Source organism: Ursus arctos, unplaced genomic scaffold (assembly GCF_023065955.2).
Source record: "Ursus arctos isolate Adak ecotype North America unplaced genomic scaffold, UrsArc2.0 scaffold_10, whole genome shotgun sequence".
Taxonomy (NCBI): domain Eukaryota; kingdom Metazoa; phylum Chordata; class Mammalia; order Carnivora; family Ursidae; genus Ursus; species Ursus arctos.
In genome coordinates, this window is record NW_026622764.1 from 64,371,411 (window position 1) to 64,387,890 (window position 16,480).

At 33.1% G+C, this 16,480-nt stretch overlaps 1 protein-coding gene across 6 annotated transcripts in view; it reads right to left on the minus strand.

The window, feature by feature from the left end:
- Window positions 1-16,480, minus strand: part of NBEA (neurobeachin) — a 662,109-nt gene that overhangs the window by 504,487 nt on the left and 141,142 nt on the right. For all 6 annotated transcript variants that reach the window (XM_048215508.2, XM_048215507.2, XM_048215504.2 and 3 more), the window contains exons 12-14: window positions 8,571-8,723; window positions 7,246-7,414; window positions 614-693 (exon numbers count right to left, since the gene is read on the minus strand). In XM_048215508.2, the coding sequence (XP_048071465.2) occupies window positions 614-693; window positions 7,246-7,414; window positions 8,571-8,723 (402 nt within the window). The remainder of the gene's footprint in view (window positions 1-613; window positions 694-7,245; window positions 7,415-8,570; window positions 8,724-16,480) is intronic.

The window sequence follows — 16,480 nt, forward strand, 5'->3', positions numbered from 1 at the left end:
TGGTTTTCATTAAAATCTCTAAATATTTCACAATTCACAGACTATATTATTTCCACTTAAATAAGTAAACATCTGGGAAACTATATCTAGTCTTTTAAAGTTGCTAATATTTGATTGACCATCACTATCAAAAGTTAGTATATTTTGATCATCTAACTGTATTCATATTACTATTTTCTAGCCATTTATTCTTTTCTGAAATAATGCATAACTTTATAGAACCAATTGATGCATATTTTACTTTTATCTTCCATTTTTCTATATCTTAATCTTTTAAAAATCCTGCTGTGATAAAATACATAATGTATTTTATGTATATTTATGTCTTCTCATACAGGTACATAGACCATTTTCTGGAATAAAAACTTTATGCTCATTTCTTATGCATATTCCTTGTCCATTTCCTGTATCGCTTAGAATGGATGATCTCAAAGAGGATTAACAAAAAGTGAAGTTTAACAAAAGTTAACGAAAAGATATACTTTAGGATTTTGAAAGCTATTCATAAATTAAAAATAGTTACTGCTAATTTTACAATATTGATTTTAAACAATGCCAAAAATTCCTCTTCATCTAATATATTGCAATTCTAAATTATGTATACTTATTTTACCTTTAGTATGAGCTGTTTCAGAAAAAGTAGCATAAATGCCCGCAGTGATATAATTTCTTTTTGTGATGGCCGGGGACCATCTAGAATAAAACAGAAAACATAGAGAAAGAAAAAAAAGGAAAAAAAACCTCATGATATTAAATAAGCTTAATGCAATTATGTGCATTAATACTATGGAATTCTTTAGAAGTTGTATTTATTAGAATTACAGTATTTGTTAGTATTAATGCTATATCAGTTCAATTATATCAGAGGATCCAAGCATTAATTTTCAGATTTGGGCAATTTCAAAGTATTCACCAAATGTCAGATATGGGGGAAAGAATTACTTCTTGAAAAAAATTATATTGCCATTCATTCATAAGTGTATAATCAAATATTTACATAAATAATTTTTCCTACTTTTATTAATTTAATAGTTTCCTTTTCCCCCAAATCCAAGTTTTCCCAACATTTCTTCCATCTTCAATTAAACCTTTCTTCACTTAAAGGCCGTCTCCATTTTCACACCACGTATTATATAACAAAGCACAGAAAAAGTGACACTCTATTGTTATTATTTGCTTTGCACCTTTTTTCCCCATGTTATTTGTATATACCAAATATGTATTATAGTGGACACTCAAAAAATGCTCATGAGTCAATAAATGAAAATGAATGTGAACAGTTAAAGTGTACATATCAATTCCATCATAACACCTAAATTTCAAAGAAATTAATTGCAAATATTTAATTACCAACAAATGAGATTATTCAATGATATGTGTAATATACACAGTATACAATAATTAAATTATACCTTTAACTATATAGCTAGAACCATGAAAGCCCTTAAGTATCAAGCCTTTCTTGAAGCTATGAGGATTTATATAGCTTCTTTATAAGTTCTGAAATAAAAATCCCTATATGTATAATTTATAACATCTTTTATTCACTCAACAAATATTGACATGCAAATTATTACTCAAACAATCCATTCCATCTACTCTTGAAAAAGAAATCTTTCTCATTTCCCAGACTGCCCTCTACATTTCTTGCTCCACTATTGCCAGTAGTGTACAAAATACCCTGTCCTTCCTTACCAATACTTGGTATTAACTTTTTTAAAAAGATTTTCATTGTTGGGGAGCCTGGGTGGCTCAGTTGGTTAAGTGTCTGACTCTTGATTTCAGCTCACGTCATTATCTCAGGGTCATGAGATGGACATCGGGTCCAGCTCTGCGCTGAGCATAGAGCCTGCTTAAGATTTTCTCTCCCTCTCTCTCTGCCCCTCCCCAACTACTCGAGCTCTCTATCTCAAAAAAACAAAAAAAGAAAGTTTTTCATTGTGAAATATAGCACATATACAGAAGATGTAAATGTACATCTTAATGTACTGGTATAAAATGAACACTCCTATAACCACTTTTTAGGTCAAGATACTGAACGCTGACAGTAACCTGGCGAAGAAACCCATTACCGAATGGTATGCAGGTAAAGGAACTACACGAGTGGAGGGGTGAGGTCCTGACAGGATAACGAATCAGATTAAATAACTGCAGATTTCTGATTTCTGTTGTATAAATATTCCCACTATGACTGAATTTAAGCTCAAGCTACCAATGGTGTAATAAAAACCAGGTTGAAAAATTCCTAAATATTTAATAATTGGCTATGCACCGGCTTGTTCCAGCATACCAAAGTCCTCACCCTACACCAGTCATCAGCTCTGAGCCACCTCTTGATCACATCCTCCATTCCATCATGGTAGAGACAGCCATTATCTTAGTAATAATTTCCTTACATTCTTTTAATGAAATTGGACAAGTTTTATATTATCTTAGTGTGTCAGTTGTTTCTTTTTTTATTGTAAGGATGAGAATAATAATAGTGCTTATGTCACAGGATATTTTGTAAGGATTAAACAGAGCAACACATGTAAAGGAATTAGACTAATGCCTGGTCCATTTTAATTATAAGCACTCAGTAAATGTTAGCTATAATTACTATTGTCAGACACTGTACAATGTAAAGAGGATGTTCCAGAAAAATATACATATGTATGAGTCTAATACATAATATGAATCCATATTTTACAAAATAGAATAAACAGATATTTTACAAATATAAAATTGAGTAACATAAATCTCAAATGACACCATTTATGTAAAACACAAAAGCTAAACAATCGTTTAGGAATACATACGTAAATAGCAAAGTTGCTAAAGCATACTAAAAAAATAATAAGCATTCAAGTAAGAAAAAGGCATAATAAACATACAACAAAAACATAAAACATAAAATTGAGCATGGGGTTATCTCTATGGCTGGGAATGGGAGGAAGATGTGACCAAAGATAGGTAAATACAGGTTAATGATAAGATTCTATTTCTTAAGCTTGGTGGGACCTATATGAGGTTTATTACATAATTACATATTTGCATTTATGATGTATTCAAAATAAATCTTTGAAATACCTATAATTTGAAGCACCTACATGTAGGCATGTGTAAGTTTGTGTTTGTATGAGCAGAGAAAAAAAGGCAGAAGAATATATAAGACTGGTGATAAGGGCTCCTTGAGAGAATAGTTAAGTTTTTATTTATAAACATTTGTATTATTCTACTTGCTAATTAAGATCATGTATTACTATGGTACCTTGTTAATATAAATAAATTGTTTTACAGTGAAACTTACAGAATAATAATTTAAGAGACAGAAGTGTTAAATAAGAGTCAAGGCAAAAATATCCTACTTCTCAAGTCAGTGCCTACATATGGATTAGTACTATGAAAAGCTAGTGTAGTACAAAGTATCTTTAGAGTGTCCTTAAAAGAAAGTATTTCAGTTCAAAATGGTATTGAAAAAAGTTATTTAGAAAACTATGTTTCAAGTCAGAACCTCACATTTCACTAAATATCCAAGTTAATTTCTGATGGATTAAAAAGTTTAATTAAAAAGATATATTAAAAATAATAAATAAAAAGATATATTAAAAAAGAATAAATCGTAAAGAAAAAGAAATTCTCTTCCACTTTCTTGTCACTTTTCTTTAAAATATATTTCTTTGGTTTCTTCCCTCCCCTCTCCTTGAGGTAGCCAGAGCCAGCCAAGCCTGAGGGCCCTGGGATGGGAGGAAGCAGCAGAGGCCAAGGAAACTCCAGATGCTGGCAGGGCCAAAGAGGCAACTAAGTCTGGCAGGACCTTCAGGGTCAGGGTGAGGAGACAACATGGGCCAGTAGTGTGGTCAGCAGCAAAGAAAACAATCGGGGCTAAGGAGGTGACAAGGACCAGCCAGAGTTAAGAGGTGAGGGGATGGTCAGGGCTGACTGGCAATGTCAAAGCTGAGATGGTGATGGTTGAACATGTCAAAACACTGCTTCATAACGCAGAATAAGCAAATATATAAAAACATTAAAGATTACATCAGCCAGATTCCTTCACTATTGAAGGAAGAAAGCTATAAATATAATAAGCTTGAGGCTACACTGAACCATGTGGTTTTAAATGGGAAAGGAAGGTATCTGTGTATAAACCTGTATTTCCTAGATCCATGCAGAATGTCTAGAAGCAATGCCACTAAAAGAGCAATAAGTACATGAGGCACACCGAACACCTAAATCTGGGTTTCCAAAAATCATATCCACCAAAACAAACCAGGGCTCTCTGGAGAAATGGTTGATTCCAGGAATGGGTAAGTATAAAATAAACCAAAAACATCTTGTGGCAGAGAGCGAGCACTAAAAAATTATGCACATCTGTCATAAAGACCCAAGATCTCATGTGAAGGTCTCCTACAAGCCAAATCTGGGACAACCTTAACATCCAATAAATAATGATACAACCCAGGAGATAGTCTCTGGGCTAAATCCATTAAGCCTTAACATTTTTTAAGTTTCACTGAAACAAACCATATCTATTCACTTACATACTGTCTATGTCAGTTTTTGTTACACACTGGCAGAGGTGACTACTTGTAACAGCGCCCTTACGCTCCCTAAGCCTAAAATATTTCCGTGTGGCTCTCTGCAGAGAAAGTGTGCCAACTATTGATATAATACACAGAATAAAACAGAAATTCAGGAAATTGATGCTGATATAAAATTAACAAATAAATGGAGAGAAAAAACAAGTTCCTTCTTATCGTAGAATTCAAACAAATATATGTCTTAGAAAATATTGTCATTTAGCAGCAATCACAATAAAGACCAATTATGACAAGAGCCACTGATGAACTAAAACCAGTAAGTGAAGGTTTGTTGAAGAGCAAGATATTTACATAGTCTCAATGTGTTTCTCCACCAAATACTTATTATTCCAGAAGAGAAAGTAACAATTTTATAATGAAGAACTTTGGCAGACACCACATTAATCAAATAATCAAAGTCGACATCCCCAGTAATAAGACAACTCGACGTCATGAGCCTCTTGACGTGATACAGTGTGGCAGAATTGGTACGACTCCCATGTGATTCCAACCAAAAATGAAAAGCCTGGATCATCATGAGCAAATATCAAACAAATCCAAATTAAGGGACGTTCTAAGAAATAATGTGTCTGTATTCTTCAAAAATATCAAGGTCACGAAAGACAAAGAAATACAAAAAAAAAAAAAACAAAACAAAACTATTCTATATTGAAGAAAATTAAAGTGACAAGGCAACTAAATGCAATTTACAATCCTCGACTGGGATTCACAGAAAAAAAAAAGTTTTTTGGTTTTTTTTTTCTGGAAAGGATATTATTGGAATAATTAGTGAAATTTAAATGCAATCTTTGGATTAGATGATCGCATTGTATTAATGTTAATTACCTGATTCTAATGGTTGTCCTTGGTTATCTAAGACTATGCCTCCTAGGAAATAAACAGTAAAATATTTAGGGTAATACGGTATCACATCTACGATTTATTCTCAACTGATTCAGAAAAAATATGTGCATGTATATATAACTATATTTACATAAAAATGGAGAATGATAAAGTCTATGTGGTAAAATCCAAAATACTGGGCAACACGGTGGGGTTTATGGTAATTCTTTGTATCACTCTTGCAACTTTCTTTAAATTAGAAATTAACTTTCTGAAGCAGAAATGAATACGTATGAATATATGATTTGTTTGGGGTAAAGAAAACTCTAGTGTAGTGTTTTAGAAGATCTGAGTCCCATAGACATGACTCAAATTTTAGTTACTTTGTACCAACTTCCAGTTTCCTAACCAACAAAATAACAGTAATACTGACAACGTAGTTACCAACGTAGTTATGTAGTCCGATGTGTACGTGTAAACATGCCTATGCATATATTATTACATTATATACAAATGATTAAACAAAATTAACAGGATGCTTAGTGCAGATTCAAACTCATGGTGAACGTTCAGTAAATTTTAGGCATTATCAAGATTAAAAGCAATAGAAAAAGCCATGAATGGCAGAATAATACACCAGATTGCAAATAACACAATTTTTAAAGTCCTAACAATAAAAGACATAACATAAGCTAATAAATGAAAATTAAAATAGTGAAATGTTATTTTCCCTTATTAAAAAGATTTTTATAAAACAATAATTTTCAACACTATTGTTAGTATGCTGAGAAAGCACTCTCACATACTACACAGTAATTACTCTCAGTAATTTTAAACAAATCAAAGATGGAAGTAAATGATTATATACAAAGAAATAGATCACTGTTATTTATAGAATCAAAATTTTAGAGACATGTAAATGGTACATTCTTCTAAATTACTATGTAGAGTCAAGAAGAAAACGGAAAAAAAAAATCAAGAAAATCTCAATTCTGTAAAAGAGTTTAAATATTTCACACATTTAATGCAACAAAAAATAGTGGAAGAACACACACCAAACCTGAAACAGTTCTTATTCCTAGGGTTGGGTTATGAGTAATATTTTTCTTCTATATCATTTTATTTTCCATGATGAGTATGCATTTTTATGTAACTAGGAAAGTAGGCAATATTTATTTTTGTTTATTTATTTAAGATTTTATTTATTTATTTTAGAGAAAGACAGAAAGTGTGCACACCCATGAACATCCACATGAGCTGGGAGAAAAGCACAGGGAGAAGGAAAGAATCCCAAGCAGACTGTGCTGAGCACGGAGCCAGAGGCAGGGCCCCATCTCAGGACCCCAAGACCACAACCCGAGGTGAAACCAAGAGTCCGATGCTCAACGAACTGAGCCACCCAGGTGCCCTGGCAATATTTTTTAAACAACACAACGAAGTATTAAATTAGTTTCTACTACACTTAGAACAAAGGGTGAATTTGGGAGAAAAATATAAAGAAAGGTAACTATCTCAAAGGGTTGAAACAACTGTATTAGAACACATTGGCCATGATCAACTTCATCTGATTTTAATATTACGAATATATTTCCCTGAGCCACAACAAGCATATAGGATAAAAGGCAGAATATTATTTTTTACCTGCCTTTGTTCCAAAAATAACTTAATATTTCAGAACTATAAATTTCTCTACCACAAAAAATTCTCAATATACAAGGTTACTATATAAGAAAGACAATAGTTCAGTGATATTTTCATAACCGTGCACATCTGGTTCCTATAACAGTACTCAGGATATAGACCAGTAATAGTACAATGAACGTAGTGGTAGTGTTGTACTTACCTAATCCTTTAGGTGTAATGCCACTACTGTCAGCAGGATTAATGACCCAGTAGTAATATTTTAATGTGTGCATGAGCTGTAATACTGTTCCTACTCTGCGTATGGTGGTGTAAATGGTAGCAGTTCCAATAAATTCAGCAGACAAGTAAGTGTATAGGGAAAGCTGAACCTAATACAGAATATTAACAGAGCATTAAAATAAATTTAAAATGCTTCAAGTGTTTATATTATAAATACGCATTCTAATTTAAATGCAAATTAGTAAAGGCCAAGAAAGAGCCATTTATTATGAGGTTAAAAATAACTATTTATTAAATATTATTTATATTTTTAAAAGAAATAATCTGCAGCCAACATATTCTAATAAAATTTATATTAATAAAGGTAATCTGTAGCTATTAACAAAGAAATAATTTTAAATGAGTTAATCAATCAAAAGTAACTGATAGGAAGATCAAATTATTTAAAAAGTTACCTAGACTAAAGCCCTTAATCAAAGTACATTTCAGCAGCTCAGAGGAACAGAACTAACATGAGTCAGCTATATCATATTTGGAAAAAATACACTCTGTCATATATCCTAAAAGTTCACATAATTCCAAATTTCTTAACCCACTGCCACAGTATCAGAACCTAACCAGGTAAGTAGAGAGATAACAAGTAAAATATCTTGTTTAAAAGTGAACAAACTTAAAGTCCGAGTTTAGCACCACAATTAACATGCTAAACAATAATAAAAGTCAGACCCTATATAATGTAACTGAAGTTATTTGGAAAATCTGAAAACTGTAAAAGGCAGCTCACTTTCATGAAGAATGTCCCTCATTACCGACTTCCACTAGAATACAAGAGGGCTGAATTAAGGTATACAAAATAATAAAAATTTTATGTTGACATATAAAAAGCAATGTATGTATTTGTTTTAAAACAAAGAATATTTACAATCATGACATAAACTCTATATTCACAATATAAGCAATTTTCCAGTCACAATGATTGTAATAATCATTATATAATTGGTTACCTATTATTTTCTCTTTTCTTAGTCTTAATAATCAGTGTACCAAATTCTTTCTTGGAAAGATATGAATCACAACTACTAACTTCAGAACATAGTTATTATATCAAGCTTAAACTACAGTTTCATTTATCTTAATATTTACATATTTAATATTTTGATTGCTGATTCTGGTAATACAACTGTTTCAGGTTGACTATAAAATATGCCAAAAAAATCCAAATGCTTTCTACTGCATATTTTAAATCCATAACCATAATTTATTAATATTACACTAAAATAAAATGAATGAGAATGAAATTTATACCTTTGCAGGTGTATGTATCCAGATGGCGGGGTTGAATAAAATGTGATCACAAAGCTGCTTTAGCAAAGGTGCTCCATGAGATAGACCATCAAGGTATTTTGCAAAGGATAAAAATTGCTCCAGGACAGCTCTAGTTATATGAACTCTTGATGACTAAAGAAAAAGAAAAGATTTTCAAGCTAAAAATATCCAGAATATCAAATTTTAAGATTGCTGACTTACAATAAGTATGTATGAATTTTTCATATGCCATACTTAATAATTTAAATATAAAACTATATATTTCCTTTGTTATTCAAAATTTAATTATATTCAGAAACGTAAAATTTTAAGGTAATTTTCTGAATGACAATTTGTTACCTGAAGCCCTTTCCAGAACAACCGCAGGTAAGTAACTCAGGTTAAACAATGTCACTTTAAACACAAACTAAAGAAATAAAATAAGCTATGAATAAAAATGGTTTCAACCCATTTTTGTATAAATTGACTAAAGAAGAGATCTCAAAGGAAACTGAAATGGAATAAAATTAATTATCATGATCATACACACACACACACACACACACACACACACACACACACACACAAGATATTGGGAAAGAGAAGTGCTTTCACAAGATCCAAACCAAGAGGCAAATAAACTGACTCCACATTCCACTGAATTTTTTCTTCACAGAGTCACAAATGAGTTGCACATGGCCAAATACAAAGCATCTTACTCAGCATAAACCTTTCAATCTAGCCATGGTATAAGAAAAGCAAATCTCACTTTCCTGGAAATACTGACCCTCAGATTATTCCCAGTGTCCTTTGCTTAAAAGATGGGAACTGCTGAAATTTATTGGGCTTCTCTTTTCCATAAAATCCTTCTTTCTTGATGATATTTTACGTTTCCACAGCTTCACATAACAATATCTCCAGCCTAACACTCCCATTAAGATTTTCAACTGCCATCACCAGTAGGTAACCTACTACCAATGCTATTTAGATAAATGACAGACCTTCCAAAATTCAAACCAAACCTTAAAGCTGCATTGTCCAACATAGTAGCCACTAGCCATGTGTAGCTACTGAGCCCTTGAAATGTGGCTAGTCCTAGGTGACAAGTGTTATAAGTACGTATAGATGGGATTTTGAAAATTTAGAATAAAAAATAATGCAAAATATCTTTTACAATTTTTTTAATTGAGTATATGTTGAAGTGATAATATTTAGGAGATATAAGGTTAAATAATATACATTATTAAAATTAATTTCACTGGTTATGTTTTATCAAAAAATTTTAAATAACATACGAGACTTGCATTATCTTTTGACTGGAAAATACCACCTTAGAGTATAATTTCAGATGAAAGTATTATAGAGGAAATGCTGTTGTTTAAAGACCAACTAATTTTAATTCAAATGTCAAAATATATCTTACTACACAAATCTTTTCTTCCTCATCTAGTGATCCTTTTTGATCCTCCCTAGGATAAAGAATCACCTACCACTCAACCCCAAAGCACAGGTCACATCACACCTTTCTCTCCATTATCCATTGACTGAAGATCAAGTATCACTACAGGATAATTAAGGTCTAAAAGGGACTAAATTGTCTTGCCAATTTTACTTCCCATATGGTTTACTTAACAAGGGCAGCTCAATAAATTTGACATAAGCATGCTATGCATTTCACACTTCTACACAAGTGTGTCACAAACTCATATGATTACAATATTCAAACAGTTAACAATGTAGGAGACAATAAAGAGTAGTGAGAGCTGCCCAAGATACCTAAAGGAAATACAATTCAACACTAGAAAACTTTTCATTGAGCCAAATAAAATATTTCTTTGGGTCAATTTCACCTACACACCACAGTCTGCTTCATCTGCTTTCTCTACCATGCTCCCTCAACTTGGAAAACCCTTGCAACCATTTCCTTTACTTAAAGGCAGATTCACTACTTTTAATTTAGTCATACAGAAAATATGCATGTTGAGTACTTACTATTTGCTGGGGACTCTCCTTGGCACTGTGGAAAGAATAGTTAACAAAACTAAAAAAGCCCTGCCCTCACAGAACTTAAATCTTAAGGGAGGAGAAGACAGGGGCATATAATAACATAAAAAAGTAAAATATGTAACAAGTTGGATGCCAGTAAGTACATGAAAAAACACAGTGGATAGCAAATTTGTGGCAGAGTGATTAAGAAAATGTTTTACCAAGTAGGGAGCAATTAATTTGAAGTATCATAAGGGTAGCAATGATTTTTTTTATTACTATGCTTGTATGTTTGACAAAAACGCCAATGGTGGGTAGATTAGCAATAGTCCTACAAAATTCAAACCAAGCCTAAGAGCATAAATTTACATGAAAATTTTATAAGAAGACGGGAAAATGATCCTAACAAGTAGCTGAATTATTAAACCGGGGGGGGGGGGGGGAGAGGTAAAAGCAAATAAACCTTTTTCTTTTTTTTTTTTTTTTTTTTTTAAGATTTTATTTATTTATTTATTTATTTGACAGAGAGTAGGCAGAGGGGCAGGAAGAGGGAGAGGGAGAAACAGGCTCTCTGCTGATCAGGGAGCCGGGGCTTGATCCCAGGACCCCAACACCATGACCTGAGCCACTTAATTGACTGAGTCAACCAGGTGCCCCCAAAAAGCAAAAAAAAAATCTGTAAGAAAAGAGCAAAAAATGGGCAGAAGATATGAACAGACACTTTTCCAATGAAGACATACAAATGGCTAACAGACACATGAAAAAATGTTCAAAATCATTAGCCATCAAGGAAATTCAAATCAAAACCACACTGAGATACCACCTTACGCCAGTTAGAATGGCAAAAATAGATAAGGCAAGAAACAACAATTGTTGGAGAGGATGTGGAGAAAGGGGATCCCTCCTACATTGTTGGTGGGAGTGCAAGTTGGTACAGCCACTCTGGAAAACAGTGTGGAGGTCCCTTAAAAAGTTAAAAATTGAGCTACCCTATGATCCAGCCATTGCACTACTGGGTGTTTACCCCAAAGATACAGACGTAGTGAAGAGAAGGGCCATATGCACCCCAATGTTCATAGCAGCAATGTCCACAATAGCTAAATCGTGGAAGGAGCCAAGATGCCCTTCAACAGATGACTGGATTAAGAAGTTGTGGTCCATATATACAATGGAATATTACTCAGCTATCAGAAAGAACGAGTTCTCAACATTTGCTACAACATGGACGGCACTGGAGGAGATAACGCTAAGTGAAATAAGTCAAGCAGAGAAAGACAACTATCATATGATTTCTCTCATCTATGGAACATAAGAACTACAATGATCGGTAGGGGAAGAAAGGGATAAAGAAAGGGGGGGTAATCAGAAGGGGGAATGAAACATGAGAGACTATGGACTATGAGAAACAAACTGAGGGCTACAGAGGGGAGGGGGGTGGGGGAATGGGATAGGCTGGTGATGGGTAGTAAGGAGGGCACATATTGCATGGTGCACTGGGTGTTATACACAACTAATGAATCATCGAGCCTTACATCGAAAACCGGGGATGTACTGTATGGTGACTAACATAATATAATAAAAAATCATTATAAAAAAAAAAAAGAAAAGAGCAAATCAAAATCTGAGCACTCACTTTAAAGAAACTTTAATAAAAAGAATAAAATACTTTTAAATTCTAAGACATTTTATTCATAGATAGGTGAATAAAATTAAAATAAGAGATCAATGGTTATATAAAGCTTCAGCCCCTCCTTTACTAGCTATAATTTCACATAGCTTATTATAATAATATAATATATAATATATGATATAATAATACACAGAATATAGAATATAATATGTAATTTTACATATATTATAATCATTATAAATATATTTTTATTCAGTAATAAAGATTTCAAGAAAATTATCTGATAAATTCTACTTTTATGCTTAAAACTCTGAAATAGAAGAGTCAGGTCCTGTTCCCAGATTAAATTTTAAGAGATCAGATTTTATCCTATAAAATTGTCATGTGTTGGGGTGCCTGGGTGGCTCAATTGGTTAGGCGTCTGCCTTAGGCTCAGGTCATGATCCCAGGGTTCTGGGAACAAGCCCTGCACTGGGTTTCCTGTTCAGCAGGGAGCCTGCTTCTCCCTTTCCCTCTGCCACTCCCCCTGCTTGTGTGCTTGCTCCCTCTCTCTCTATCTGTCAAATAAATAAATAAATAAATAAATCTTTTAAAAAGTAAAAATAAAAAAATAAGATTATTGTGTTTATAAAGAACACTAAAACAATATAAAATCAGATTGGCCATTACGAACATATTCATTTGGGGAAGTAATTTATAATTTGAAAACAAGTTTTTAACTTGCTCTGTGTTATAAAAGATATGGTGGAAGCATCACATGAGGCCTTCCTTCCACACTAGTTAAAAAAAGTGTCAGTTTTTTTCAGAGCAATTAAGCTTTTGGTGGTACTTTTTATTCTAAAATTGATCTTTAGGAACTATCTTTCTAAACTTGTGGTTTTTTTACTGGCCTACTCAAAAATCCTACCAGGATTTTTCATTTTCTATGAAAGTTCCCTTCAATAGCATGTTACCTTTACCATAAGTAGTACTTCCTCCTTCTGCCTTGCATTACTGTTAATTATTCACATATCTTTCTTTCCTGATATAAAAGAGGATACTATCTTATTCATCTTTTTTTCTGTCCGGTACCTGCCATAATTCTCAGCACATGTTTAACTAAATTCATGTCAAATTCAAGAACAGAATAAGAACAGAATAGATAAGACAAAACACAGATTAGGAGAAGATAAAAGAAGATATCGAACTCTGTTTTAATGTGTTTAGTTTGAATGATTGCTTTAAAATATTTTTTATTTTGATATTTGCTTTCATTTCTCAAGTAAAGCTATTTTAAAAATATATTCTCAAGTAAAGCTATTTTCATTTCTCAAGTAAAGCTATTTTAAAAAAAATAATTGATAGTTATAAATCTGTAAAATGCATGCTCTGAAATTTAAACTATAAAACATTATTTTTGTGTGATGACTGAAGACATATAGTACAATGAGTGCTATATGAATTGTGATGGAACATATCTGGAAATAGAATTTTAGAAGCTAGGAAAAAACAATTATAATGTCCACTCCAGAAGTAACTAAATCAAATAGGAGCAATGGATGTTATAGGGACAAGTTGCTATTCAGTAAAAAGAGGCCTTTCCCACATTTACAGCAGCCAACAATGGAATGGATCACCAGAAATGTTCATTTTTATTGCAGAAACCACTCTCTCTCTATATATATATTATTAAGTAAATTGTGGAAAATTATTTTAATTAGTAGAGGTACGTCATTAAGTAGTTGGTCCTCAATATCCATTTCACTCCTTCCAGGATACCAAAATTGAGCTCCAAAAGCCTAATCCAATATGAATCACTTCTGTGTTGCTGTTGTTGCTGTTGTTTGGGGGAGACAGGTAGACAGTGATTCATCAAAATTTTCATGGCAACAAATAATTCAAAGTAGGTCAAGACTTAACCTGAGCAATCAAATTGGAGGGAAGGATGTTGTTCAGTAATTGAGAGAAAGGAGCTCTTCTATCTACCCCCCACCTGGATGTGAAAGCCTATAGCACTAACTCGACCTGGCAACCTTCTTAGGACCACAAAGGATAGTAGTTACAGTGGCAAATAAAATCATGAGTATAGATGGCAGAACAGAAAAACCCTGGGTCCTTGATGGCATAATTGAGACTCAGACAACCAAATTCTAGAGCCCAGCTTCATGGACATGTTTTACTGGCTATAACTGATCTACTCCCCAACCTTCCCCAACCTATTTCTGTGCTTGGGAGGCTCCCTTGGCTATTGGCTTCCATTGGGTTTGACTAGTTAGAGACATCAGCAGGAAATTAAAGGACAGGAAAAAAATGAAACTGGGGGGACCCTGGCTTTACCTCTTCAGGTAAATACACTATATTCTTTTACTGAAGACCATACTCTTGTCAGGTACAACTTCTCCTAGAACAACAATAACTTTCTTTTTGAGTTACGATAAACACTCACTCCTCTCACCTCTGCAAACCTTGATTTCCCTTAACAATGCTCGCAACTTTTCAAAGATCCTTGCGTTAAACTCTTCAATAACCAAGTCTGAGTGTGATATCTGTTTCCTACCAGGACTATGACTAATAAGCCACCTATCACTAGACTTCCAGTTACAACAGCAAGCATTTTTCCTAAATGTTTAAGCCACTTTGATTCAATTTTTTAAATTAACAACAACCAAAAATATTGAATACATCAGATAACCTAAGTTTCCTTCAAACTCATATTTTGGCAAAATAAAACAAAACAAAGAACCTCGAAAGTTGTTCATGAAATAGTCTATATGTGATTAATCAGAAAGCCTCTCATCATTAGACTATCTTCCTTGATAACTAAGTTATACCTTCTAAGACAAGGAGATAAAGCTAAGTGACAGTTAACCATTAGCTTATTATTATTTGATGATAAAATAAAAATGGAGACTTTATTATCTATACTATTCATCCAGCAACTGATGTTTAAAAATAAAACAGTGTGAATATTCATCTGGGAAGGTGAAAAACATATTCTTTGAGGTAATCAGACAAGTACGCAAATGCTTTTCATTTATTCAATTAAATCCAACAAATATTTATTGAGGCAGGTATTCTTTCTTTAGGTACTGAAGACACACCAATAAGGTGAGAACAAAAAAGATACTGTCCCTGCTTTTATGAAGCTGAAGCTTATATTCCAGTGAAAAGAGGCAGAAAATAAACAAGTAAAAAAAGAAGTCAGAATCATGCTGTAAAAAATTAGGAGAGTAGGGAGATAGAGATGGTTATGGAAGAAGGGGTACTATTCTATTTAGAGTGATTAGGGAAGACTTCTCTGATAAGGTGTCATAAGCGAAATCCTAAATCAACTGTAGAATCAAGCCATGTTGGATACCTAGAAAAAGAATGATGAAAGCAATGGGAAAAGAAAATGTAGAAATCCTGAGATGGACTCATGCTTACCACTTTAGTTTTTAAGGGAAAGGCAAAGAAGTCTTTGCATGGCCAGTGTTTCTGCAACAGAGAAAATAAGAGGGGGATGATAAGAGATGATGTCAGAGGTAAGAGAATTGTGAATTTACCTTGAGAAGGATGGAGCAGTAAGGTCTGACACATTTTAGGAAGATTAGTCTGGCTGCAAGTAAAAAAGAGACCGTGGATAATCAATAGTGAAAGAGGATGACTGTCTGAAATAAGATGATATCAATGTGATATAGAAAGGAGTAAGGTAGTAAGTAGAAAGCAGTCATTCATTCTGGGTATGTTTGATACCTAGACAACATAATTACCAGCGTATGGATTTAGTGTGTCAAAGAGTCAAAAAGGATTAACATTTTGGTCTGAACTATTTGGTGAATTCTCTACTATTAAGTAGAGAAAACTGAGGGATGAAAGATTTGAGAGGAAAATCAGCCTTTAAAATTTAGAAAGAAGAGGCACTAGTAGGAGAGAATAAATCAGGAGACCAAGGAAGTAGGAAGAAAACAAAGAAAGAATGGTGTCACAAAATACAACTGAAGAATTCATTTCAAGAAGGAAAGACTTTTAGAACTTAAATGTTAACAGGTCAGATAAGATGAAAACTGAGAATCTTAAGATGTAAGAATATAAGACTATTGGTGACACTGACATGAGCCATTTTAAGGAAAAAAGACTGATTGGAATAGGGATGGATCTAAGACTAAATAGGATTCCAGGAATATAAGGGTGGCTTAACATATGAAAATCAATTACTGTAGTTCACTAAACTAGGAAAAAATTGAAGAAACACAGTAATTATCTCAAATAATGCAGAAAAAGCATTTGACAAAACTCAGCACCTGTTTATGATATAGAAAACTCAGCAAACTTG